The sequence below is a fragment of the Aulonocara stuartgranti genome (genome assembly GCF_965226115.1).
Source record: "Aulonocara stuartgranti genome assembly, chromosome: 6".
Classification (NCBI taxonomy): domain Eukaryota; kingdom Metazoa; phylum Chordata; class Actinopteri; order Cichliformes; family Cichlidae; genus Aulonocara; species Aulonocara stuartgranti.
Genome location: NC_138944.1, coordinates 1909197 through 1936452, shown reverse-complemented (window position 1 = coordinate 1936452; position 27256 = coordinate 1909197). Strand labels below are relative to the sequence as shown.

At 47.8% G+C, this 27256-nt stretch overlaps 1 protein-coding gene across 5 annotated transcripts in view; it reads right to left on the bottom strand.

Annotated features, from left to right (window-relative positions):
- The window catches only part of sh3pxd2aa (SH3 and PX domains 2Aa), a 101450-nt gene that overhangs the window by 43950 nt on the left and 30244 nt on the right, over positions 1 to 27256 (bottom strand). For all 5 annotated transcript variants that reach the window (XM_082536304.1, XM_082536306.1, XM_082536305.1 and 2 more), the window contains exons 3-6: positions 24329 to 24404; positions 22444 to 22520; positions 20684 to 20775; positions 5593 to 5618 (exon numbers count right to left, since the gene is read on the bottom strand). In XM_082536304.1, the coding sequence (XP_082392430.1) occupies positions 5593 to 5618; positions 20684 to 20775; positions 22444 to 22520; positions 24329 to 24404 (271 nt within the window). The remainder of the gene's footprint in view (positions 1 to 5592; positions 5619 to 20683; positions 20776 to 22443; positions 22521 to 24328; positions 24405 to 27256) is intronic.

Genomic DNA, 27256 nt, shown 5'->3' with positions numbered 1-27256 from the left:
GACAGTACAGCACATCCTGACAAATCAGTCCATCAACAAGATGAACGCGTTGCCTGAGGACTGTAAGGACTACGACATCCAGCATGAGTGCATATCTGTACGACTTTTCTGAAGCACCACAGGAAGCAAGAACGCTTTGATTTGAAATCTCAATATGATGCATTTAAATTCCCCCAAAATCAGCGTCTGATTTGCTGCTGATGTTTGTAGTGTCCATGAAACTATCAGAGAGATTTTCAACCAATTTATAAGAAAATGGACTGAAAACATGATCTGCCACAAGAGTAAAAACAGGAAATAATCTTATAATGAATGGTGAAGTTCATCTGGACGTAGTGTTTTCGCTGCTGTGCTGTGATCGCCGTCGTGTAGCTGACAGACAGACGGCTTCACATCTGTGTCATACTTTGGTAAACAGAAGTGTTCAGCATCTACTGAGCGACTGCTCGGTGCCCAAACCATCATCCCTCCACCACCGTGCCACTGACAGCTGGTGTGAGGAGTTTCTCTGACCTTGGACCTGAATGCTTCAGACCAGCAAACTACCAAAACCGCCGCGATCGTCACGCTTCTTCACCATCAGTCAACCAAACACGTCTGAGTAGCAGCACCTGCTGAAAGCTGCACGTGGCGTCAACACCGACGCTAGCTCTGAGAGTCTGCACAGTGGTACCTTGTGCTAAGTGCTAATGTCAGTTAGCCATTGATGTGACAATGCTAGCAGCTACAATGGTTGGCATGCGCACCGCTGCAGTTTAGCATGCTAACGTTTGCATTTCAACATCAGAAGAAAGCACAAGGAAAGCTACAGCTACATTCCCACACAGCACAACTGAATACAAGAATGTGTAAGCGATTAATGTCTCAGTCAGTCATTATCTAATCAGGAGGTCCAAGCTTTGGGGTCAGACACAGAGCATGAACCTAACTGCACACAGCTGGGACCCACTGGTGCTGAACTGGTGCTGAACTGGTGCTGAACAGAGTGGGGAGCAGGCTGAGCCTGTCGGGGGGAGACGGAGCCAAAGACACTTATAATAGAATATTTAATTTGGGCGGAGTACGCGAGCATTTTCTCTGCACTTTTAAATATTTATCAGATAAGCAAAGTCCATTAATCCCCATTAAAAATGTCAAAGTGAAGCTCCAGCCTTACCTCTGAAAGGTCATTACACAGCCAGCCAACACTGCGCTACCACAGAAGGATACACCATCACCCCGTCACCAAGACAAAAGGGACCAGTAACAAATCACAGAAACCAGCATCGATTCAGCGCTCGTGAAAAAGCACAGCGGCCGACGGGGACACTAACAATGTCAAACCGCGGGCAAAACCTAACTCGCATTGATGCCACGTTTAGCGAGGAGAGACGCCGAGTCTGACTGCGACGCAAACATCAGAGACAAACAACATTTGTGTGCAAACAACACGAGGAGGAGACGCGTGAAGGTCAAACTCCAGTGAAACCCCCCCGATCTCAGCGAGGAGCTCAAATCACATCTGCCCACAAAGGACGCCGTCGCTTCAGTCCAACCTCTCCCCAATCCAGCCCGGCTCGCCTCCATCTCAAACATCACCTCCTCCAATTTTAAATGAGCGCTCCTCTGGGACGAACTCGCGCCGCTCCGTATTACTGCAAAGCCTCGTGGATGCAGCTCGAGAAGACAATGATCATTTTCAGCTGAAGTCGACCCAGCACTGTGCTGACATCATGCTTCAAACAGGTGCTCAGAGTGACGTTAGAGGAGGAGTCAACAAAAACAAGAGTTTTATCGTTACAAAGTGGCAGCTGATGGAGCATGAAAGTGTGTGTGTGTGTGTGTGTGTGTGTGTGTGTGTGTGTGTGTGTGTGTGTGCGCGCTGACAGAGGAGCTCCTGATGTGCAAACAGCAGCCTGAGGTGGACAGCTTACATGCAAACTGCTCAACACTGACTGTAAAACTGCTAAATGACTTTGTACAGCTTGTAACACACACACACACACACACACACACACACACACGTCTGAAATCTTATCTGTTGCGCCACGTAAACAAACACGCTCCTGCCGCACAGCTGCGCCTCCCTCCTCCGCCCGCTCCTCTCACACGGAGGAGTACGAGCCGCGCTCCCCTCAAACTGACGATGTTTAACTCACACGTGTCCGCCTGACGTCCGAGAGACCTGCAAACGACCGCGTCAGCGACAAACGCTGACTGTTCATCACGTCTATGGCGTCTGGCCTTCATCGTGGGGGATTACGTGCGCTAAACAAGCGACACAACTTCCATCTCATCTGTTGTGAATTTGTGTAGTTACACAATCAGTTTACGTCTGTTGTGAGAAACATCTTGTGTTTTTGCGAAAAGTGTTTTGATTCGGGGGAAGTGACGGATGCACCGCCACCAACGGTTCGTTTCAAATTAACAGGACGGCTGTTGGCAGATGCAACCAACATCATCTCTGCGCACAGCAAACAAAGGAAGGCCAAACACAATAATGTGGCAACAGACTAAACCTGCCTATGATTTCACAATGTGAAGGCCAGAGAATAATAACCAGCACTCAGACTGGTTTCCTGTAAGCCTCACGACGCACAAACCCTCCATCACAGATGAGCATCTGCAGCTGTCACCAGTGATCAGCTGTTCTCTTTCCATTATGTTCTTTCATCTTATAAACGATTAAACAACAATGATAAGAAACCAATTTTTACTTTTGCCAACACAAAGCTGTGCTTTATGTCTCGTTTGTGGAATAAATGAAGGACTAGTTCTTCATTTTTATGTCCTGTGTTGTTGGAAGAGGAAAACTGAAAGCATCAGCAGATCGTCCGTGTCGTCTGCGCAGCACAGCGACAGCCAGGGTCTCCTAATCAGGCTAATTAGTGCAGACGACAGAAAACAGGAGTTACTGCAGACGCCTGGTGTTGGTGGAGAACTGTCAGGTCAGAGATTTGTTCAATATGACATTTAGTGAGCCGAACAGCCCTGCAGGAGTCAGACATGAAAAACCAGGGAAGAAAAAACTGAGCTGAACACGTCTGAGCCGGAGTTTGATTAATGACTTGATTAATAATAATAATAAAATAAGCAACCGTTCAAAAAGTAAAGTGTTAAATTAGCCAAAGGTATCGACTAATACTATAGGCATGAATATATTGTTAGCTAATAATCAACAAAATGTGTTAAGCTGAAGGTATAGCTAGCTGTTAAACTGTTAGCCAGCAGTCGGGAGTACAATGCTAACAGTAAGCTAACATTAGCAGTGTCCCAATTCCTAGGCCGCATCCTCCTGTGGCCCCGGCCTCCGCAGTCTACGTGGGCCGTGAAACTGGACGGTCTAGCCTTCTTGTCCCTCTACTCAGGAACAAATGAAACACTGAAAAAAGCCAAACAATAACATTTTTAAATTATCTAAGTGACTCATATATTACGCTAAACCTGAGTAGGGAAAGAGCGCGGGGCGGGGGGGGGGGGGGGGGGGGGCTGTTATCGTCGGCTCGAGTGACCCTTGACCTCCCGGTCAGCTATCGAGCGGGTGGGTAACAGGCGTCTCCGAAAACATTGGACCAATCTTGCAAGTATGTGATGTCTTGACAAACAGAAGTTTGCACAGCCACAGTCTCGCCTGAAAATATCTTAAAAGTTTATTTTGTGACCCAGAAAGATTAATAAGAGTAATATTTAAACTGAGTAGCTGCCATTGTTGGAAACTGGAGTTGGCTGGGCCACGCTATGAATTCTGGGATATGGTGGGCCACGAAGGACACACCCGACCCATCCTTCAAATCTTCGTCGCATCGTAATCGGCCTCAGGAGGACGCAGCCTACGTTTTGGCACAGAGCTGTTGATGGACGCTAAAACAGTTAGCTGACCATAATTCATTATTAAATCAATAATGTGAAATTATTTCAAAGGACATGTGAGTCACAAAGACGCTGTTCTGCAGTGTGGATGTGAAAGGTTAAAGGTCATGCTGGATGTTAGCTGTGATGAGCTTTAATGGTCACGTTTAAACCAAACTGGACCGTCCCTTCAAACTTCAACAAGGAAGTACGGAGAAGACGATGATGACTTGCAGTATGAAGAAGAATGAACAGTGAGACTAACAGCTGTGACTGTAAATGTTGGTAAATGAACAGGAGCAACCAGGATGGATTGTGGGGGTTTCTCTGTGCGTACAGCAGATAGTGAACGGTTTGAACGCTCGACAGCTAAACGGTTTAATCAGCTTTGCGTAACTCACCACCTCTGCGTGTAAACTCTGACATGTTTGGTATATAAGGACTCGAACTGGTTCTGCCATTTCCAGGTCTCTGCCAGAACCAAACCACAGAAGAAGTGTGTTGCCTTTCCTTCGTTAACAGATACTGTTCCTTTACTTTGCACTTACTGAAATGTTTCAGACGTTTTGTAATCTCTCTGAAATTTAAAGTAGAAGTTCAGACACCCTGTTGCAACACTGACTGACTTCATGATACTTGAGGTCGTGCTGCAGCAGAGACGAGTGGGTCAGTGGGCTGCCGTCCAACCGGGCAGCATCCCAAAGACTACGTCGGCAGACGCGGATGTTACAGGAGCCGCCTGCCTCAGAGCCTGCAGTGAAAAATCACAAGCTGCTTTTCCGCAGAAGCAATCAGCCTCCGAGAAATCAAATCACTGCGAGGTACGTGGACGTAACTGAATAATAACCCGTCTCTCGCAGCTCTGTGCTTTCAGGCCAAAAATAAACTCACGATCATTTGCCAGAGTGTTCTTCTCAGAGGAAATCACCTATCACAACCTTCAAGCTGCTTGGAAATCAAGACATCAAGTAGGCCAAGAGAACCATAGTCTCCGATATCCACAGCCTACTTCCTGCATTTTCCCTTCAATAATTCATAAGGAGGCATTTCTACAGCCTTAAACATGCAGGGTTCCCATAGATGAGGGACTCACATGTACCAGTCTTTTGTTAAGCAGCTATTCTGTAGCTAATACCTTCTTAATGAGGCTAAAGCTCGTTCACAGTCACGGTTTTACAGTCAGATGGTTGTTTTCTGCTTATTAGCCCAGCCATGACATTTATTACTGAATGCTATTAACCTTATTCTGTTACAACCATGTGTGACAGCCAATGATCAGGTTGATCTCCATACCTTCAGACGCACCTGTGCTGACAAAGACACATCCCTTCATCTTCATGTTGAATTATTAAGGAAACTAGACGTGTGTCACCCAGAATGCTTTGCCTGCCACTTCGACTGAAGACTCGGGGAAACAATCCAGTCGTTCTGATCGCATCAGATCTCTAACGACTTTATTCTGACGTGCCAAAAAGCTACTAGATATTTCTGAACCCCACCCTGGGCTGTGAGGCAAATCTGCAGCCAGAAGGAAACAGCCTGACAGCTGTTTGAACCCAGCCCAAAGCACAGAGCGGGGCTAGTTTACAAACCACACACTGACATCACATGAGCGGCAGACAATCCGCAGTCCTGTTTAAGACTCGTACGTGACACAACCCCCCCCACCCCCCTGGATGTGGATCTCAAGGAGCAACAAGTGGAAAGAGAAGGAAGGTTAAAGTCAACTTTAGGAAGAGCTATGAAGAAAAACGTTGGACTTACCCGACTTGCGCTTGGAGCCATAGTCCCTGAGAGAGAAGCAACACAAGAGGGACATGGTTAGTGATCGGGCAGCTCGGGCCACAGCACGGCACACGGTCACCACATGTGTATCTGCAGAAGCTGGCGGCAGCACTCATGCACGGACGCACGCATGCAATCTGCTGTAGCGCGCTAACGAACGCGTGTGTTCGAGGGCGAGAGAGCGCGAGACAGAGCGAAGGATGGAGAGAGAGGGAGGGACGACTTTGGCCAGCTGCCTGCACTCCCCGCAACAGACACAAATCAGTCATGTGACTCCAAAGCGGCACCACCATCCTCCTCCTCCTCATCCTCCTCCTCGTCCTCCCTGTCAGAGAAGGAGGAGACCTCTCCCCACTTTTCAAAGCAGGAGGATCAGTTGAAGATGCCTTGCTTAAAGGACTCTAATGGGATTATGCGACAAGCCTAAGCTATAAATCGGCAGTCACAGATTTGTATGCGAGGTTCGCCGAGCAGAGCGCGTCTGCTTCTGTCCTTAATCAATAGCGACTTTTGGACTGAGGCAGCGTGGTGATTGGGTGAAAACAGACAGATGAAGGCAGAATGAGCTATTTATAGAAACACAGGCCTGATCAAAACCTGTCCATCCACGCTTCCCATCACCCCTCCTTTCCTTCCTTCCTTCCTCCCAGGCTTCTTTTTCTTTTTTGTTAGAATTCCAACTTTTGCTGAGGACAAATAAAACCCTCATCTACTCTCAAATTCAGCCACGTCATCCCTGCTACAGTTCAGCTGGAAATCAAAGACAGGCAGTAGAACTACTGCATGGTGCTGCAGCAAAGAGACGAATCCCACTAAAACCTGCGCTGAAGTATCAGCTGACAGAAAACCACAAAGCTGACTTATACCTGCGCCTGGTCTAACCACGTTCAGGGTTATTAAAGTAAAAAGCATTTTAAGAAATAAATAAATGAAAAGTAGGACTGAACAAAGACAAACTTATGCACTGCATTCATTATTTCATAAACAAGTAACTCAGCAGTGCCTGCAGCAGACAGGAGCCAAAGCTTTGAGTGTTTTTGGAGCGTTGGTAAGTAAGTAGAATTTATTTATTAAGCGCTTTTCACAGACAGTCACAAAGTGCTTTACTTTGAGTTTCCTTGAAACTCTTCAAGGAATTTTAAGAAGTTTCATCAATTTGTGTTGCATGTTTAATCATGCAGCCCAGCGCTCCCCAACCTTTGTTGCTCCACCGACGGTTTAATGTCAGACAATATTTTCATGGACCGGCCTTTAAGGTGTCGCGGATAAATACAACAAAATAAAATGATACGACCGAGACAGAAACTGTGGTATTCTGTAAATATAATATAAACATGAAATCAATGTGTAACTGTGTAACTTTATTAGCAGCGTCCTCCTGAAATGCACCAACAACACTGAGAGTAACATCCTCCTCTCTGGCTCTCTGATCGCTATGGTAACGCATAAACATTTCTTTCAAAATAAGACACACAACTACAACACGGGAAAAGACCCGGGGAAACAGAGTTAACAATAAAAACCCTGAAAACCATAAATTGCACACCTGAGCATCAGCTCTGGCGGACCGGAACCAAACCACTCATGGCCCGGGCCATGAGTGGTTTGGTTCCGGGCCATGGTTGGTTTGGATCCGGTCCGTGAGTCGTTTGGTTCCGGGCCATGGTTGGTTTGGATCCGGGCCGTGAGTCGTTTGGTTCCGGGCCGTGAGTCGCTTGGTTCCGGTCCGTGAGCCGTTTGGTTCCGGGCCATGGTTGGTTTGGTTCCGGGCCGTGAGTCGTTTGGTTCCGGTCCGTGAGCCATTTGGTTCCGGGCCATGGTTGGTTTGGTTCCGGGCCGTGAGTCGCTTGGTTCCGGTCCGTGAGCCGTTTGGTTCCGGGCCGTGAGTCGTTTGGTTCCGGTCCGTGAGTCGTTTGGTTCCGGGCCATGGTTGGTTTGGTTCCGGGCCGTGAGTCGCTTGGTTCCGGGCCGTGAGCAGTTTGGTTCCGGGCCATGGTTCGGGGCTTGGGGACGGCTGATTTAGGCACCTCGTGTGAGGCTCTTTAGTAAGCAGCTAATGTCCAGCAGATTTCTTCTGTCCATAAAAACTCTTCGGCACCTACAAACCAAGTCTCACCAAGTTTTGGCCAACTTGGCTCAAGAGCTGGTGTTTACCCCACTGGTGCCAAACCAGTGACTCAAAGCAGCGTTTTCACTCATCAGGTGAGACGACGTTTGCTTATGTTACAACACGTTGTGTTCACAGACACACAGCTCAACTGAACCTTGATTACAGCTCAAGAAGTCTTGAAGTCATAACCGTCACTGCACTGGACCATCTTCCAGTATTGACCAGTATACGGCGCTCAGCTGGTGCAGATTTTGGTCCCAGTATGTTGTGCATAAGTGCATGTGGGCACATGTGTGGTCTTTACATGTATGCACACACAAATGAACGACTCTCAGGTTCAGCTGCAGCTCTGAGATGTCCTTTACTTGGACAGGTGGCGTGGGCGGTCCCTGTGACACTTCATTAATGAGGGGCTTCATCTGGTCATGTAGCACGGCTGATTACACTGACGAGGGCAGAAGCAGCCCGGGGCAGGGGGGCCAGTGTGGCCGGCAGTGGAGGCGATGCCCGTCACTGCACGAGGTTAATGAGCACCTTCTCTCGGCTGCACTCGGGTCCCGGCTGGACACATCAGGCACAAACGCCTGGTTGAAGAAGCAGCTCCTGATTCGTCGTGTCACTGCGCTCTCTTCTCTCCATCCCTTCCTCCAGTCCCCTGTGATCTGATGAGCTGTATCTGCCTCTTTGTGACCGCCCGCAGCACATGAATAAAGCCTTTATCTCCACCAAGATCGCTGCGTGCTAGCAACCAGAATATGCTTCATTGTCACCAAAGTGGGACACAGAGTGAGCAAGGACTTGACCCCTCATCTCATCCCATCCATCTCGGGCTACACGGGACACACGACCTCTAAAACACGGGGAGCGGATATCGTTTCTGCCAGTGGCCAACCAGTTAGAGTGTCTGGATGGGTCTAAGTGGAAAGTATGCCTCGGAATGACCGAGCCTCAGTGCGGGCAGGATATCTGCCAAGATGTTTGCCCTTTTCACTCAGGATTTTCCGTCGTGGCTTTGAAAGATGCCGATATCCTCTGTTGGGGTGCGAGGGAATGTTTTACATTTCCAGGGAATGTTAAGTGCCGTGTTCATATTTCCATATGCACGGTGCTCTTCTTTTAGCCACCTAATCTGCAGCGGTTTAAAATAACCTTTATTTTTATTCCCAAGTCTTACATCATTCTCACACATGCCCTGCGGCCCTGCAGCCCTGCGGCCCTGCAGCCCTGCGGCCCTGCAGCCATGCACTTCTCTGGACGTTACTCAACAGAGGTGCACGTGAGAACGTAAATGTCTGATGCAGGGTTGGACGTTAAATGTTTTTAAGCCTCACAACATTGGAGTCAGGGTGAGGTTAACAGGTCTCCCTTTGTACTGAAAGGCCAAACTCACACAGGAACTGTGTGGCAAAATCCAAACGGCCCAGTATGTAAAAGGATCACCTTTCCATCAGCCACAAGCTTCATACACATGCTGGATGCCTGCTGGGTTAATTGAACAAGCTAACGGTAAACGATCTCCACCGAGTGGCAGCACAATAGCTGCAAGTGTGAGACCTGGAAATGGCTGGTTGTAACTTATGGAGGAGGTGAGGACAGGGCCAGTGAATGAGGGGTTTTCCTCGAGGAAAACAGCAGCAGAATGAAAAGTACTTTGCTTTAGCGAGCTCCCTGGGAGCCTGTTAAGCTATTCACGCTGTGCACGGTTCGAAAGGCAAATACAACCTTGAAACGCTCTAAACAACAAGTTCCAATCAGGAGAGAAGCTGCGACGTGAGCGAGTCCTGGTCCAGCTGTAGACGTTCGCACAGGCCTCTTAAACCATCAGATCCTAACAGAGTAACTGCTGACAGCATGTCTGTTCACAGCCGTCAAAATAAAGGTGAGCTGGTATCATGTGTGAGCTTTCAGACCTGCATGAAACAGCTCAACAGGCACATTACTCCAAATACGAACTGATTAGCACTACTGACACAGAGCAGTTAATTACAGCAGCAGAACATCAACTACTGTGAAGAGAGAGAGTCTGCAGCAGAATCAGAGAAAGAGTCTTTTTGGCTGAACAGCTAACATTTAACACTAAACCAGGACGTGCCAGCGGGAGCGCTGCTGGCTAGTTTTGCTTTATTTATCGAGGTATGGATCTGGAGGCATCTGTAAAGTGTTAGGCCACAAACGAGGGGAAGAGCACCAAGAGACGCTGGGAGAACAGAAACACAGGCTCCAGAGCTTAGCCAGTGACCAGAGTCCCGGGGCTGAAATCAAACACTTCCTGGAGCAGCCAGCTCTCTACTCACATCTACTGGAGGTGAGAAGAGGAGGAAGCAGGAGGTGAGAGGTCATGTGTAGAAGCAGTGCTGGGAGAAAATGCTCATCTGGTCCCTGTGACAGAGTTCACAGAGGTTGTTGATGAGCTTTCAGAGATTCTGTAACAAACTATCTGTGATGACAGATCATTGAGCGCACAGATGTTCACGGCGATCAGTCATGCATCATTAAAAATGGATGTTGTTTTGATAGCAGCGGTGTTTTCGCGACAGTCAAAATAAATGACGGCGTTCAGTGTGAAAGGTAAGCAGAGAGAGAACAGAAACATCAGCACACTGCCCAGAAGTCACAGGACAGCGCGAGCACTTCAGGGAACTTCTTATCATTTCCAGAGCTTTGAGCGCTCAGCATCGACTGTCGAAACAAAACAGACGTGTAAAAAACGCCGCGAGCCGTGTGGCACGCGGTCAGCTGACTGAGAGGTTCAGTCCAGGGTGAAAGATTTGCTGAATATTCGATTTTTTCCGCTCGAATTCTCAACAACAGGCTGGTTTCAGGGCGTTAAAGAAAACCATCATGACTAAAGGAGCTAAACAAATACTACGTCTTTAGCACCGCGACCTCGTGTTATGAAAGGAATTACACGTACGAGCAGCTCCAGCGCAGTGAGGTCAGAGGTCACAGGTGCCTGGTATCTGCTTGTAAGTCTTGTCCTAAAGCTGCTGTTTGATTTTCAGCGGCTTCAGTTTACAAAAGAAACTTTTTAGTGGATGAGAAACGATGGATTTCCTAATTAGAGCGTATGAGTGGGGCTGGCAGATAGAGGGCTAATCGATGTGTTTACCACTATTAGCATAATGGATGCGACTTAATGATTCTCATTGGCCTCCTGCTAGGCTGCCCTGCACCACCAGTAAATAAACACTTCCCCAGATTATCGCCTCAGCCCCTCGCTGCTTCCCTCCCCGCAGAGGTCATCGCTAAGCCTCGTCAAATCCAGACCTCAGCTCCAACCTCCCGCCCGTGAGCCCGCCTACTCTAAGCCCCCCGAGGACCCCCTCATTACTCTCGGGGCCACAACAAGACTGAGGCTCACTCTGGGCATTAGCTGTCCAGATGGGTTTGGAGGAATCAATTAACCGCTTTGTACGCGGGAGCGCCGTCACACTTGGCGAGCACAGAAGAGATGCACGTAGTGGCATGGAGCAGGCAGCTGAAGGCTCAAGCACTCAGTTTGGTTCCTCCTGATCCTCTCCACCGCACGCGTCTCAGTGACTTATCGGGAAAACAGCAAAATCATTTACTCAAAAGTGTTTCCTTTATTATCCGTCGATGAATTTTCCATCATTTTTTCCAAGTTGACACCATCTCATGTTTGATTTTGTCCTGTAACGTTACCATGTAATAATATGGTAAAAGCAGCAGACAGGTGAGGACTGCACATGGAAGAAAAATGAACGAGTGAATGAAATATGAGACTCGAGGTCAGTGTTTCAGCCTGAGGTTCACATGTTGGGTCTTAAAAACCCCTCAACACGCTCTGCAGAGCGATTCAGCGCTCAGCCTCAGCAGCAAGCTCAGAAATCATGACCTGGATCATGAGGGTCAGAGGTCAGGGGTCGTCACAGGAACATCGAGCTGCTCGGACACGGCCTCGTCGCCTTCACCTTTAACATTTCTGTGTCCATCTCCTGAGACGGCACACACCTGCGCCATCATTTCTGCTCAGGCTGCTTTCATTATTTATTTTATGATTCTGATGAATCACGATTCATAAGCAACGCCTGAAGTTCACCAGCAGCACATTTTTACTTTTTGCTCACTTTCCCATATTTCAGTGACCACTGTGGGTTTGTGTGTCCACGCAGGGCTTCACAGAATTCAGTTATTGAATGAAGTTTAAATGGAAACCTGTACCAACGGCTCTTTGTGATTCAGGCTGGACTGCAGAATCATTTTAATCTGGAGATGAGCTCAGCCTGTGACTCCGGACGTTCCTCTGAGGGAACAGAGACCGACCTTTTAACCCCGCTGACCTCAATAAAAGAAGAATGTCATGAACATGGTGTGAACCAGCATGTTGGATGTGAGGCCGTCTCCTGTCGGTGATAGAGCCGACCTTCTGCGTTACACCAACATGTCATCGCCCACAACTATTCCCAACGAGCCCCATCACCAGGGGTAACGCTGCCGCTTAAGCAGCCCCCTGTTGGGAGCCCGAAAACTGACCAATCACACGAGTTCATGCCTTATCCAGCAATAATCTGATAATCTTGCAGCATCTCTTCCCCGCCAGACACAAGCCAAGGTCAAAGCCTATTGGTATTCACAGAGAGGGCTGCGAGGGGCACGATGATCGATGACAGCATCACCACGGCCTATAGGAGGGCGGCGGGCGATGCCTTCACCGTGGCTCAAATACAGCATGCGCATAATAACAGAGTGATTTGTCAACGTTATGGTCCGCAGAGGACGGATTCTCCATTTAAGCTGATAGTTATACGATTACCAACCGTGAGCCCCGACAGATAAAACAAATCGCTGCCCGCGGCCATGCAAATTGACTCGATAAAAATGCAAGATCTGCGAGAAAAACGCCAAGTAAGAGAAGAGGAAATAAAATATGTCTCAGAAAAAAGGGGAAAACAGACGGAGAGGAGGGCAGGAAGCTTTGGCCGGCCGAGAAATTCCACACGGTGGAAATATATCTCACACAGAGAGAGGCTCGGCTACGAGGCCAGACGCTCGATACGTTTATACATGAAGCCCGGGGAGGCGTGGGCTCCACCGGGTGGGTTTGTGATGCAGAGTACGCCACCGTGTGGCCAGTTTTTAGGGAGTAGTGAACGACTCTGAGATTACTGTCCTAAAGGCCACTCACACATTTAAACACTAAACCAAAAGTGACGTCAGCCCTGCCGGCGCTCAAACCGCCACGATCTACAGCATCAGGGCTCCTCAGGTGGACTCTTCTGTTCTTCGTGACTCTGAGCTGAGCTGTAGTGCAAAAACTTTCCTGTCACATGAAGAAAAATCTGATTTTCTACCTCAGTAATCATCATTTAGCATCGTTAGCACACAGACTGGAAACCAGAGCAGAGGCGTCAGTCTGATGTTCGGAGGAGTTAAGCCGTTGCCTGTGTGTGAAAAACGTGTAGTTGTAAAAATGATGTGTTGGAGACATAAAAGCTCCAAAGACAAAGCCTTTGCTTTGATATCGGGCTTTTGCATCACAGGAGAGAAACATGTTTGCGGTTTTCTCTTTCAGGGCATTTCGACGCATCAAAAAGCAAACAAAAAAGAAGAGCGGCGATCCAACTAAAGCTCCATTAAAACTTCAAAAAGGAGCAGCTGATGATTGCAGGAGAGTGACATCAGCTCAGAGTGACCGCGCTGCAGTACGCTCCTCTGCAGGCAGGGGTCGACGTTGCTTAGACGCTCACACGCGGAGAGCGTGACGGCGGGCTTCGCTCGGGGTCTCTGCTCTTTTTGGAGCTTTGATTGATGGCGCTGGTTCCTGCGCCGCCCTGCCAGGCATGCGGCTCCTTTTCTAATCAGATCACAGGATTCCATCTTTCATAGCAGAAGCACAACGACTACAGTTAAGGCAATGAGCTTTTATGAAGGACCAATAAAGAATAAGACGTCACGAGCGGATCCATAACGTCCCTCCTTCCTCCTTTCTGACCTGCTCTCCTCCTCCCCCCGAGGGACATCCCCCTTTCCTTTCCTGCTCTCCTTCCTCATTTTCCAGGAAATGATAAAGTGCACACATTTCATCACCAGGGTAGCTTCAGCTGCCGCGGCCCGCTCTATTCATCACACTCTCGTGCAGTCAGGCCCTCCCAAAGCTATTACGGTAGGAAGCTCCCTCCCCCGGCTGACAGCGCCCAGCGAGTAAGTGTGCGAGTGCTCGTGAGTCAGACGCTGCATCTGGGTGAACGAGTGCATCCGTGAAGGGTGACGGCGGGAAAGAAACCGAGCCGAGAGCAGACGAGAGGCGCGCTGACGTAGCTGCAAACGTGCAGGAAATTCAGCCGTGGAGAAGAAAACCCTCTCTGATGATGCTGCGTGTCTTTTTGTGTGAGGTGCACGAGGTCACCGTTTCTGGCACGGATCAATAAATACGCACGCTCAGCTGACCGCTCCTCGCCACTCTGACACACTTTAACCCCCGTCGACCCTGATACTGAAGCAGCTTATCCATCACGGGTGAGTGAGCACATCGCCTGCCTGCTGCTCACAGCAGACGGGACACTGGGAGGACGAGAGGACGGAGACGCATGCTTCCTGGATGGCAGAAAGACTGCAGGACGAGGACACAGCTCTGCTTAAACATAAACATGGTTTCGGATCCATCCATTAATCTGCTTTCTGCTACCCACCCAGGACATGGGAGCAGAGATGTCCACACCTCGCTCTCCCCAGTCACCTCCTCCAGGTCTGAGATTCATGTCCTGGATCTGTCCTCTGGTCTCCTTCCAGTAAACTGACAGCTCCGCCTCTCTGGTTACTGCAACAGGCCAGCGTGGCATCCATCTCTGCCGTCACTTGAGAACAAGACCTGAACATACTACACCTCCATCACTCCACCCTGCACCCAGCTGAGATTCCTTCTCATCTGCGTCGCTTCAAACAGACCAGTGAACGACCTCGACGCAAGCTAACGAACCAACACGATCCACAAGACCGCCGACACTCTGGACCCTCGGCCACGTCTAGAGATATCGTCCAAACTTCTTCAAAGCCCCTCACAGGATGCTGTCACTCAGTATCTGAGCAGTTTTCATCATGATGCTCCAAACCTGTCGGCCCATATGTGATCGAAAACCTGACAAACTCGCTCAGATACACAGTGTCTACCAAACAGGTCCAGCAGCACAGAAGTCTAATAATCAGCTCCAAGCTCAGTCTGATCAAAAGTATTCTGATGATGAGCGAAACATCAGGTCCTTTCATCAGTGTTGGGGAACAGTTCCCCACAGCGGGGCCCGTGCACCCGTCAGCTTCCCTTCCTCGTTCTTTTCTCTGCGGCTGGAAGCTGATGAGAAACTGTCGTCATTCACTTTCTTTCCAATTAGCACTCGGGTACCAAATTATGTCGACTCATCAAAACGCCGCCTCGTTACGCGGGGTGAGAGGAAAAGTGGGGAAGGAGATAAACACACGTGCGGGCGTTCAGAGTGTTCAGAGATTAGTGGCGCCTTCTGGCAGCGTGTCGAGCATTTTAAGAAGCACCAGGCAGCGAGGACGTCTGCACGCCAACCGTATTTCACAGCTTGGATAAAAGCAGAGAGCAGCATCTACAACCAAGAGAGAGCGCCGTTATACAGTTTCCTGTGACATCACAGAATTAGTCACCACACTCACCTCCACAGCGAGGACATTTATAGCTACACTGACACATCTATATAACATGAAGTGCACTTATATTTGAATTTTATAGAAAATAAACTTTAGATCTCCAGTTCCATGGATGCTTCGCTTGTTTAGGTCAACATTTTCAGTAGTTATCCTATCACGCGCAAATTCTTGACAAAAGGCTAAAATAACTCTCGGCTGTAACGCTAACGCTCTCGTCAGCAGCCGGGGAAGCAGCGGTGCTGATGCTGCTCAGTGGAGAATCCTCCGCTTAATCCACATCAATATTTTAGGCCTATTAACAAACAGTTCAAGACCTCTCATATTTGGATTAAATAGGTCATGAAAAATGAAGCATCAAAGCTGGCTGGTCCAGTGATTTGAAACATTTAACATTTTTTGGCTACAATTTCTGAAATATTATAAAACTGCTCAAAAATTCTGCTTTAAAGAAATAAATGTGTGAAAGTGACAGGAAGTAGACGAGCAGACTAAAGTCTGGACAAACTCAAAGCCTTTTCGGTCCTGTTGTTGTTTTTGTGGGAGTGATCAGAGGAAAGCCGAACTGAGCAATAACACAACAAACAGATGATTCAGATTCCTCCGAGCAGCCATCGTTGACCTTCACCGCAGGTTTGCAGTGTCTGAAATCTGACCATCACCACAGGAGCCAATAGTTACTGTGGGCTTTCCTGCACTCTCTGCTGTAATGAGCTGGTTTTGCAAACTGCTCAGGTACTGCTGGAATCCATTTCATAGCGAGAAGCAACAGCCCATCTTTAACTTAAGACATGAAGGTCCCAAAAAACTCAACGACTTTAAACGTTTCTTCAAGTTCAGCTGCAAAAAGCATCAAACCCTTCATTACATCGTCTCAGCTGCTGCTAGGAAACCACTACTGTACACACCTGTAGGACCTGCTCAGGTATCACACCTGAACCTTCGACTCCTAAGAGCCCCAGTGTGAGAGTTTTAGTTGAGAGTGTTGGTGGTTTATTCCTGCTGCTTGTTATTTAATACTCGATAGTCTGCAGAGGTGCTACCATATAAAAATGGATGAGGCCACCTTGCTCCACCAGGCAGCCTCGCCTTCGATCAGCTGAGGATGTTTGGGTCCTGCTGGACTACAGATTGGCAGAAAAGTTGCCAACAGGTGCCCGGAAGTCCCAATTTTAAACGTATGTGTTTAAATTAGTTTGAAAACCTTTAAAATGTGACTTTATGTCCCAGAGTCTGTGACTCCTGTTGAACAGATCTGAAATAACCAGACGGTACTTTTGTGTCATGCAGTGAGTCACTGTATCCCTACACATTCGTATTTACAGGCAGGCAGGGGGCAGGTACAAAGAAATATCCACTAGTAAAGCGCTGCCCCCTGCTGGTGAGGTTTCCGTTTAATTCTGCAGATGCTTCCTTGGAAAACGGCTGGAAAAGCTCCGGGCGACGACAGAGTGAAGCAGGCAGTGAAAACAAAGAGTGTCCAAAGCTGATCTAAAAACCTGACTCGTGAAAGTGCACACACACACACACACACACACACACACACACACACACACGCACACACACACGCACACACACACGCACAGCAGGGTGTGTTCACACGGCTGCTCGGCTGCCTTTCTTCTTCTTCCACAGCACTCACTGTGGCACACAAACACACACATCCAATCATGGCTTGGAATCAATGGCCGCTCTGGTTGCCAAACACCCCCTCCCCCCATGGTTTATTTTCATTTAGCAGATGCATTATGGGTAGGGAATGAAAGGAGCCCATCCAATTTAGCCGAGACACAAGTCGAGTGGTCTGGATCACGACGTCTAACTAACCGAGCAGAGCTATTTGTTAAAGCAGACGGCGGGCGCTTCACCCTCCTGAGTATTTCCTCCTGTTATTAAGGCGGCGCGAGCGCCTGCAGGGACACCGAGCAGCCAGGAGAGGTTGGAGCTCCATTTGATCCAAATCTACCCGAAGTGCAGCGCTTCCTCACATCCTGCGAGCTCCGTCGTTCCACAGCCACATTCAAGAAATTTCATGCATAAACCTTAAATGAGCGTGTGTTTCCATTTAGATTCACTTATGATTTATAGCTGGTTTCAATCTGAGCGTGATCAATGAATATAAATGAGACTTTGCTTTTTTCACTGGAAAATGAGTTCAAATGTGGGTTTCGTTGCCCTGACGCTGGGCACATTGATTGTTTTTAAATATGAATGTATTGATTTGGCTTTCTTCTTATGAAATACCCAAATTAAATGGTTACTTATAAATAAATGGTAAATGGCCTGTATTTATATAGCGCTTTTCTAGTCCCTAAGGACCCCAAAGCGCTTTACATATCCAGTCATCCACCCATTCACACACTGGTGATGGCAGCTACATTGTAGCCACAGCCACCCTGGGGCGCACTGACAGAGGCGAGGCTGCCGGACACTGGCGCCACCGGGCCCTCTGACCACCACCAGTAGGCAACGGGTGAAGTGTCTTGCCCAAGGACACAACGACCGAGACTGACCAAGCCGGGGCTCGAACCGGCAACCTTCCGATTACAAGGCAAACTCCCAACTCTTGAGCCACGATCGCCCCGAATTGGTAAAAGGCAGGGAGATTAGAAAGAGAGCCCTCTGTAAGGATGAACAGCTGGTTGTTACAATTAAATTCCCCTTTTACTTCATCTTGTGATGAAATAAAAGGGAAACTGTGCTGCGATGTTCTTCTCTGATGGGAAATGCATTTCCTTTTAATTTACAGCTGTGAAAGCAGGAAAGAAAAGTGCTTTTCAGATTTTTGTCCTAGCTACGCTTCGTGTAAACACAGAGCTGCCATAAAAATCACATTTTCATTTTAAAGTCCAACCGAATCTCCATGCAGAGCAACAAAGCAGGTGTTTCTTTCTTTTATCCTCAGCTCTAACAGCCATGTGGCTTTTTTAAAAGACATCACTGACCATGTTGGAGGAGGCTGGACTGCTATGCTATTAGCTAGCTCCAATAATAATAACAAATCCTGTTAATTAGTGTTCTGTAACATCCAATTCAAATCCTTGAATTTCACTCACCAATACTGAAGCACAGGTTTCTGTAAAGGTCTGTCACTATAGTAACCTCGCAGCAGCCATATTATTGGTCACATGGTGTTATTAAAATGCTCCAAAAGGCTCCAACAGCACAAACACGTGAACTGGTCCAGTTCAGGGACCCAGTTAGCTGAGGTGTAGCTTAGCAGAGAGCTAGCAGCTACACCTGTCACTCAGTGGGACTACAACAACTTTAAGTCTTAACAAAATACAGACAAGTTAGTCAAAATAATAAACATAATCATCTATATGGTTGCTATGAAGGGGGAAATCTATACATGGAGTCTATGAAGACTGACTCACTTTTAGAGCTGACCTCCAAGTGGCCACTGGAGGAACTGCAGCTGTTCACCCCTGCTGCTCGTCTGACTGTAGCTCTGCTCAGTGGCAGCAGTAGGTTTGAAATGCACGCTACGTAAGCAAAGGTTTGCAGCACGCCTGTGCTCCCCTTAACCATGGCGTTCCTCAGGGGTCAACCTTTGTACCCCCGTTCATTCTGTGTGCACAGACTTTGCCTGGTGCTCTTTGTTAGTCGGTGTTTCGCACATCCTTGAAAGTCCTTTAACAACTTTCATGCGCTGCTTCTTGTTTTGGCATCCGTTCAGTTTCAGACGAGCTAAATTAAGTATTCAAAGTAATTCTGCATACCGCTGTGTGTAACAGATGGAGGATAACAGGCTGCGTGTGATGAGGCCAGTGCTTGCACACATTATTGATGCTCCACATGTATGACTTCATCTCCCACATACTCTGGCAACAAGATTAATGGGATTTCTTAATGCACTGGGCATACAGGAGAGAGGAGGAGGAGCAGAAGTCAAATGAGAAAAACGGGAGAGATGAGAACGCAGGTGTGACAGAGTGTGGACGGCGAGGGGACCAAAGCTGAGCGAAGAACGACTGTGTCGGCGCCGTTGTTTGTAACCTTGAGCCGTCTCGTCAATTAAGCACACTTGAATTTACGAGGGTGAGTTAGACACAAAGAGTTAGAGGAGGAGGAGGAAAATGAGCGAGGAGAGACGCTCCGTTACTGGCAAACACAGGAAAGCAAGAGGTCAGTGAGCAAGGCGTGCAGAGAAGAGGAGCCTGGATGGAGCAGGAGCGGCACACAGGAGCACATTACCAGTGAATACTGTGATACTGACATTTGAGGTTTGGAGAGGAGAGTGTTCTCTAATTAACAACTACCCAAAGGGGCCATCTCCTGCTATGAAACCAGTCATTCTCCTCCTCCCACACTCATATCCATCAACTGCTCTCCCTACAACAGCCCTCCCTCCCTCTCCGCCTGGCCTGCTAGGAGGTTTTAACGAACTCAGTGAGAAAGAGCCGAACTGGGAATAGACTAGAAAGCGAGAACAGAGAGAGGCAATGAGCTGAGCCAGTGAGTGCTGGGAGTACTGGAACATCTGAGCTGAACATTATCAATCAACACACGAGATTTACTCCGTCGTTTAGCATCATGTTTGCATGCAATGCAATTAGTGCCAGCAATTTACAGTGTCTGCATGCACGTGTGTGTGCGTGTGTGTGTACTGCATAGACTAATCCAGGCTGGAGGCAGAGCAAACAAGCTGCTTTTCCTGTGGCGGCATCTCGGCTGTAAACCTGTGCAATCTAATCAACATGCTACGCTCAACTTCCTGTGTGGATTTGTAGTTTATTTGACCAAGAAACAGTAAAAACTTCCTGTTTCACACGAGTGTTTCTACGACAAACTACACGCTAATTAGCATGACCATCTAAATGATTTTAGCTTCCTTTGCCATGAAGTGTGTACAGTTAGCTACATGCTAATGCAGCGGATGGTTATCAAAATGTTGCTAATTAAACGACACATTTTCACTTTGCCAACAAAGTTAGTTATTCAGCTGCTTTAATAACACATTTAGCTTAGTGACAAACAATGGAATTGTCATACAGTAAAGCTAGCAAACAGTAGCTGATGTTAGCTACGCTCAGCTAACAGTGGCGCCACACATGACACCAGCTGGTCATGTGATTAAACCCCTGAAACATGGAGCAGCTGTGGATTTAAATGCTTTTACATTCGACTCTTCACCTTTGAGAGGAAGAGCGACACTTCAAGTTTCTATAATGCTGATGTCATAGCCCTCCTTTAAAAGTGATGCCAATCTAAGCCACACCCACTTTCACCTGGAAGGGTGTGTCAAGCTGATTCAGCTACAGAAATTAGCCAGCGGATTAGCCTATACAGAACCTGTGTGTGCGGTGTTTGTCCACAGTGTGCTTCACTCACTCCACGGGGGGGTTGACGTCCTCAGCCTTCGTCTCGAAGAAGCGCAGCACCTCTTCGCTCTGAGAAATCTGAGGAGGGAGTCGCACCAGCGCCTGCAGAGAGAGTGACAGTGAGCGCCTCTCTGAAGACGCTCCACAGTTTCATCCTCAGACTCTACCTGAGCTTGAAAATAAGTTTATTATATTAAACCATGACCTGTATAGAAACGATTAATGAAGAATCATACAGGAGAGACTTCAAAGCAAACCCTGATTCCTCCTTTCTCAGCTCTAAACGGGACAATAAATTACAAAACGCACATTATGTTGTATTCAGCAAGACTTGAAAACAGTGCTCGAGCTAATAAACTCATCAGAATAATGAGTAGAGTTAGAATCATCGGCATTCAGAGCCAGCGCCCCCTGCTGGTCAGTAGAGACACTGCAGGTCTAAGGCACCAGCTCTCAGACATACAGCAGATTGTTGGACTTCAATCTCTATAAAGCGGAAATATAGCAGAGTTATGTGCAGCTTGTATTTCTCCCACTGAGTGCTATAAATAAAAATAACATCAGTTTAAATTTAGATCTCTGTTTCTGGAGCAACTGTTTTATATTTACTCAATATAAGCTGAATGATGCAGACTACTGCATGTGTGTGCTTGGCTACACATCTGCAGAACACAAACACACAATCAATCACTGTTCATACACAGAAGCAGCCCGCAGTCAGAGACAGGATCACATGTCAGTCTAAATATCTATATTTAATGATGGGACTGGCTCCAGCTGCAGGAGTGACTCTCGTACAGCTCGGCGTGCTGGACCGTGAAATATACACAACATATGTACGGCGTAGGCTTTTTATTTAAATTGCCACAGTCTGAGCTGCCTTCATGTTTCATTCATCCGATCCTATATTATCCACAGTAGAGGCCACGTGCACCCGCAGCCGGCCGGGTTTCCACCCTGCAGGCTCCGGGGAGCCCATCCTTGGAGAATAATTTCTCTTCCTCTGTGTTTGCCTCATAAACAGGATGCAGGAAGTAAACAGTTCGGCGTGCTGGCTGAAAAACACCAGCTCGCTGTAGCAACTGTAAACACTGGAGCGCTTTAGGTTATTTGGATAATGAAAAGGCTTTTGTGTGAACCTTCGCCTGTGCTGAGCTGAGGACCAGCTTCACTTCACATGTGTGGAACTGCTTCTTAAACTAGTCCCAATTACTGAGCTAATGCTGTGGGTAACCCTGCCTGACACAGGCGAGGAATACTGCTGCATAATTATGCGTGAGACAAACATCAGAGCCTGAATCTCCCTTCTGCTCGTGCAGCTTTGAGCCAAGAGGAAGGAAGGAAGGAAGAGGGGGAGGGCACGATGGAGGATTAAAAAAACTAATAAGAGTGGGAACAGGAAGTGATAAGGAAAGTCACTCTGGAGCTGCAGGACTACAAACGCTCGTCGCTTTTATGTTGATTTTGTTGCTGGAAACAAAACCAGCAAACAAGGGGAGGAGGTCGTTAGCGAGATGGACTTTAAAATAATGGAGGTCAGTTTAACCCTGGAGAACCCACGGGGTCAAATTTAACCCCGTGGGTTGCCTAGAAAACCAATGGGGTCGGCTCTGACCCAGTGGGTTCTCCAGGGTTAAGGTGTGCAAGTTTTATGCACCCCCCCCCCCCCCCCGAACAGCGTGTGAAAGACAGCACGGATCGTGACCCTTGACCCCTGACAGGCTCGGGGATGCCCCCCCACAGACAGACGAGAAGCTGAGGGACGTTTACCCTGCAGTAGTCATCGATGAAACGCAGCCGCTTCATGGCCACGTCTCGCACATGACTCCTCCGGAACAGGATTTTGCCTGGAAGGGGAGGAAAGGGGACAAAAAATAATAAGGATGGAGGTGACGGCCAACAGAGGAAAGGAGAGTAAATACTGGAGACATGCACAGCATCCCTAAAAATACACATTTAGCTGATTCTGCAGAGCAGCCAAAGCTTCCTGTAATACTCAGACCTGTCAGGAGATGTCAGTAATGAATGACATCTCAGGCCCACACTCCAGCTGTGTCACCCCCCCACCCCGGCAGGCCCGGGGTCGTGCACTCTGTTGTGTGAGGAACCCTGGAATTACTGTTTAAAGGGGAATCCTCCAGCACAGACTTTAGTCCCATTTTCCCCGTGAGTTACAAAAACAGTGCAACGTTGGAGCTGGAGCAGCACTAATGTGATGTTACAGCAACAACAGCAACGAGGCTTCAGTCAACACTGTGACGCACGCACACACACACACACACACACACACACACACACACACACACACACACAGTAAAGAGAAGCAGACATTTTCAAATGCTAAATGCTGCATGAAGACATGCAGTGATACCAGAATATAAATGCAAAGATCATACAGTAACTTTCACTCAGTCGCACTTTTGTAAAGGATCCTTTTCAGTTGATCCCAGACAAATGAGCCAGAGGCCACAACAACATGACTGTTTCACTGCAGCCTGAAAAGTTTGACCTTAAACACCATCTAACTGCACATATTCTCTCTACAGAACCTGAAGCCTCCATGTTACCGTCTCTGGTCCTGTGCAGGTGTTTGAGCTTGAGCTGCCTCTGAGCCAACGAGGAGCTCAGCACACATTAAACAGCCGCTCACTGACCAATCGGCTCAGGGAAACAGCGTGATCATTAGAGAAGATCTCAGAGCTCAGTGTGGCGACAGGAGAATGGTTTGAAGCTAAGTGGACCTTATATGTTGAACGTATCCACAGTCCCTGCTGTGGGGCCGTGAGCCTCCTCTTGGATATAAACTAATTTAAACCCACTCACCGTGTGGGCTCCCAAACACTCTTGTTTTTACATTTATTTAATAATCTAATCTTTTTTGGCGCTTTTTGGCTTCCATACACAAAACAGTAGAAAAACTGCAGCCTGGTGATTTTTTTTTTTTTTATTGCCGAGCTCTGAAACTTAAACGTTGTCCTGCAACTTCAGACTGAAAGAGTCCATTAAGAGTCCGAGCTGAGCGTGCATCCGCAGACAGTCGGTTATGTTTGCATGTGGCGCCACTGGCTTTCTAGCAAAGTGGGAGGTTTGTGTTTGGTGGGTTTCTAGATTGGTTTTGTTTGTGAGTGTGAGGATGAGGAGGGTTGGGGGGGGGCTATAAAGCTGATGCTGGGACCACGTGTTGGCCGCGGAGCTTAAACAGAGCGGTTACCAAAATAAACTGCTGTGAACACACAGAAGCCTTTTACTGCCTGAGCACACACAGAGCTGGAGAATCTACATGGAGGACACACACAGGCAGACACACACAGGCGGACACACACAGGCAGCATCGTGCCCACCGCTGCAGGTCACCATCAACCTGAATGTGACGGGTGTGTGTGTGTGTGCGTGTTGTCGATCTCTCACACACAGACACGCGAGCACAGCATAATCCAGTGATCACATTCATGCACGATCATAATGTGACTCAGACACTCTCCACATCCAAAAATGAACATCACACAGACGCACAGGCACGAAAACACAGCTGAGATTTGAAAGTCACAGATAATGCCTCATCAGCAGTAACACACACACACACACAGAGTGCCAGTCATACATTATTAATATGGGAGCCTGTTCAGATAACGAGAGCTCAGGAGCAGGCTATCACCTGGGAGAAATGGGATGATCCTCTTCTTCGGGTCTTTTTGCCCTCCCTCAATTGGGAACTTGTCGAGTATCTGCATCTGTGGAAACACGAGGAGAGGAAACGGCTTTAGTTTTATGTTCGGCTCAGCTTCACGTTTTAGGAATCATCTGCGTCTCTCCTGGGCGCGAGATAAGAAAGATCGATATCAATCTCGTGTGTCATGTCGAGTATAAACCTGAAGCCGGGAGGCAATTAGCTTAGCATAAACACAGCTAGCCAAGCTCTTTAGCTCAAATATATTCCTGAGAGCAGCTTCAGAGATCATTTTCACCGACACTGAGAAAAACCAAAGATAAACGACCCTGCATGAAATCATTCCAGGATGGCATTCCTTAAAAGCAAAACGTCTTAGACGTCAGCTTGTGTGCACGTTACTTTTTTGGCTCTAGTTATAGAGACATAAACTGTTTCCTTATTTGTGAGCAACATTCAAAAATGTTTGACTGTCATTAATTATTTATATAGAAAAATGGGTTAGGCTCAGCCTCAGGCCTCTGCAGCAGTAAATCTTTAGCCGTGTGTTCATACAAGTAGAAATGCACATGATCTGCTGTGCATGTGTGGATGTAAAGACAAAACACCATGCAGGAGGAACACTGGGGGAGTAACGCAAAACTGAACTTAAAGATTTAGATCAGTTATCCAAGACAATGACACACGATCAGAAAGAAAGTGGAGAGGCAGCTGATTTATTGTCACAAAGTTAATATTTATTAATCAAAGAAATCAACGAGGTGCTCACTCCTGTGTGCACACTCAGTCTCTCAAACACCATACAGTTGGGAAATGATGCAATGCTGTCACAGCAGCCACAAAAAGGTAAACGCTATAAACCAACCCTGGACATGAATTCAATTCACTTTTATTTATAATAAATGTATTTATTTGTATTCCAACAGCAGTTGCTTCAAGGTGCTTTTTGTTGTAAGGTGAAGACCCTCCAATCATATTACAGCAACATACAAGCAAGCAGTTGGCAACAGTGGTGAGAAAAAACTCCTTTTTAAAAGGAAGATATGAAGGTGAGCTAAAGTGCAGATGTAGGTTAAGACCTGACGCTGCCAAGTTTCTGTTTTGTTTCTATGCTATGCTAACCTAAGCTAAGCTAACATAAACACCCACAGCACAGGGTGGAGCCTATCCCAGCTACCACAGGGCTGGTAACCAATCAGGTTTAAGAAAAGAAAAAGACCAGCAGCAGTTAGCTTAGCATCACCACAGTAGTGTCTGTTCAACACATTAAGCATCTCTTTGTATCTGGTTAGCTGCTGGAACATGTTAGCAGCAAACTTATTGCTGATACCAAACTTCCTCCTCTGAGTCTCCCAAACAAAAAGAATGAAGGTAACTCTTAAATATGAAGTAAGAGAGTCTCAGTCAAAACAGTAACTACCTTTTAATCTACTAAAAACGCTTCTTTACCATCACAAAACGGTTTTTCTGCTCAGGGGTGATTGTGCATCATATCGAGCGTCACACCTCAGTCCCAAAGCTGCACGCTGGTATCAATAAAAAAAACAAGTCCAGTGAGCCGGGGGTTCACGGGGGTCAAACCAGCATGAACGACATGAAGACGGCGAGAGAAGTGCTGACACCAGAGCAGGAGGTGCAGAGAGAGGGAGCGTGCAGAGCGAAGCATTAAGACAAAGAAAAAACAAAAACAGGAGAAAGCCAAGAGAAAGAGGAGAACGCAGCAGATTCCTGCTCTTTTCCACTCTTCAAATAGATCAATCAAGATTAGAGAGAAAGCAAAAACAGCAGAGGGCAGATGCAGAGGGTGAGGAGGCTGCACAGCACTGCAGCAAACATCCTACAGAATCAGAGACGGAAGGAGCATGTGTGCACGTGTGTGTGTGCATGTGTGCACGTGTGTGTGCACGGAGCATGTGTGCACATGTGTGTGTGCATGTGTGTGTGTGCACGGAGCATGTGTGCACGTGTGTGTAGGGGGCTGAAGTCCATAAAGACGTATAACAGGCGATGGGAGCTGTCGGCCGTGTCTGTGTGTGATGGCTGAAAGCTGTAAGAGACCTCGGGGAACCGAGCGAGCAAACAGCCGGGTGGGTCTGGATGCAAGAAGATACCCAGAAAACACTCGCACTAATCCCCAGCGCCCACTCCGGAAACATCCGTCGCCTGATCCCATTTCCCCCGTCCATCTGTCAGTCTGCCTCCACCTTTTCATTGAATTCCTGTCTTATTTTTTCCCACTCATCCAATGACCATACCCAACTCTTTTCCTGTAACGCTGCCACGGCACTAAACGGTTTGGATCCTGCTCACAGGATCTGTGTCCGTGACACACGGATGGATGATGGACGGCCCCCAAACATTTCACCGATGCTGAACTCGCAGGTTTGAAGTGTGACTGTGCCACCGTTTCCACTTTCTTAATGAAGGCAAAGTTGTAAGGTGCTCACCTGCGTGCAGGTGCGACACACTGAGAGGACAGACGTAACCGTAAGGCTCGTCATGTCAGCTTTCCTTCTCAGTTCAACAAACTAATTACACCCCCACCCTCCTTTTCAAACTCTGCCGGTGCAGCCTGAACTGATCCACTCGGATCAAGGTCAGCTCATTACTCGAGACACTCTCCGGCTGGTCGAAGCTTGTCCTGAAATACACGTTTTCCTGTCGCCGCTGACAGATTCCTGGCAGGAGAGAGCGTGCTCACGACCTGCCGGGAGTTACAGGATCACCGAGGGAGAGAGAATGGTGAGAACAGGTGGGACGGCGGGGATCAGGTGACACAGCCACGGGCGCAACTGCTCTTTTACATGGATGCATGCACACAGGCTGCACGTGCACGGCCTGCGAGCGTGCACGTTTGCAGCACGATAGCAGACGATCAGGAGTCCAGGTGGTAAAATTCCACTCTGAGGATGCCAA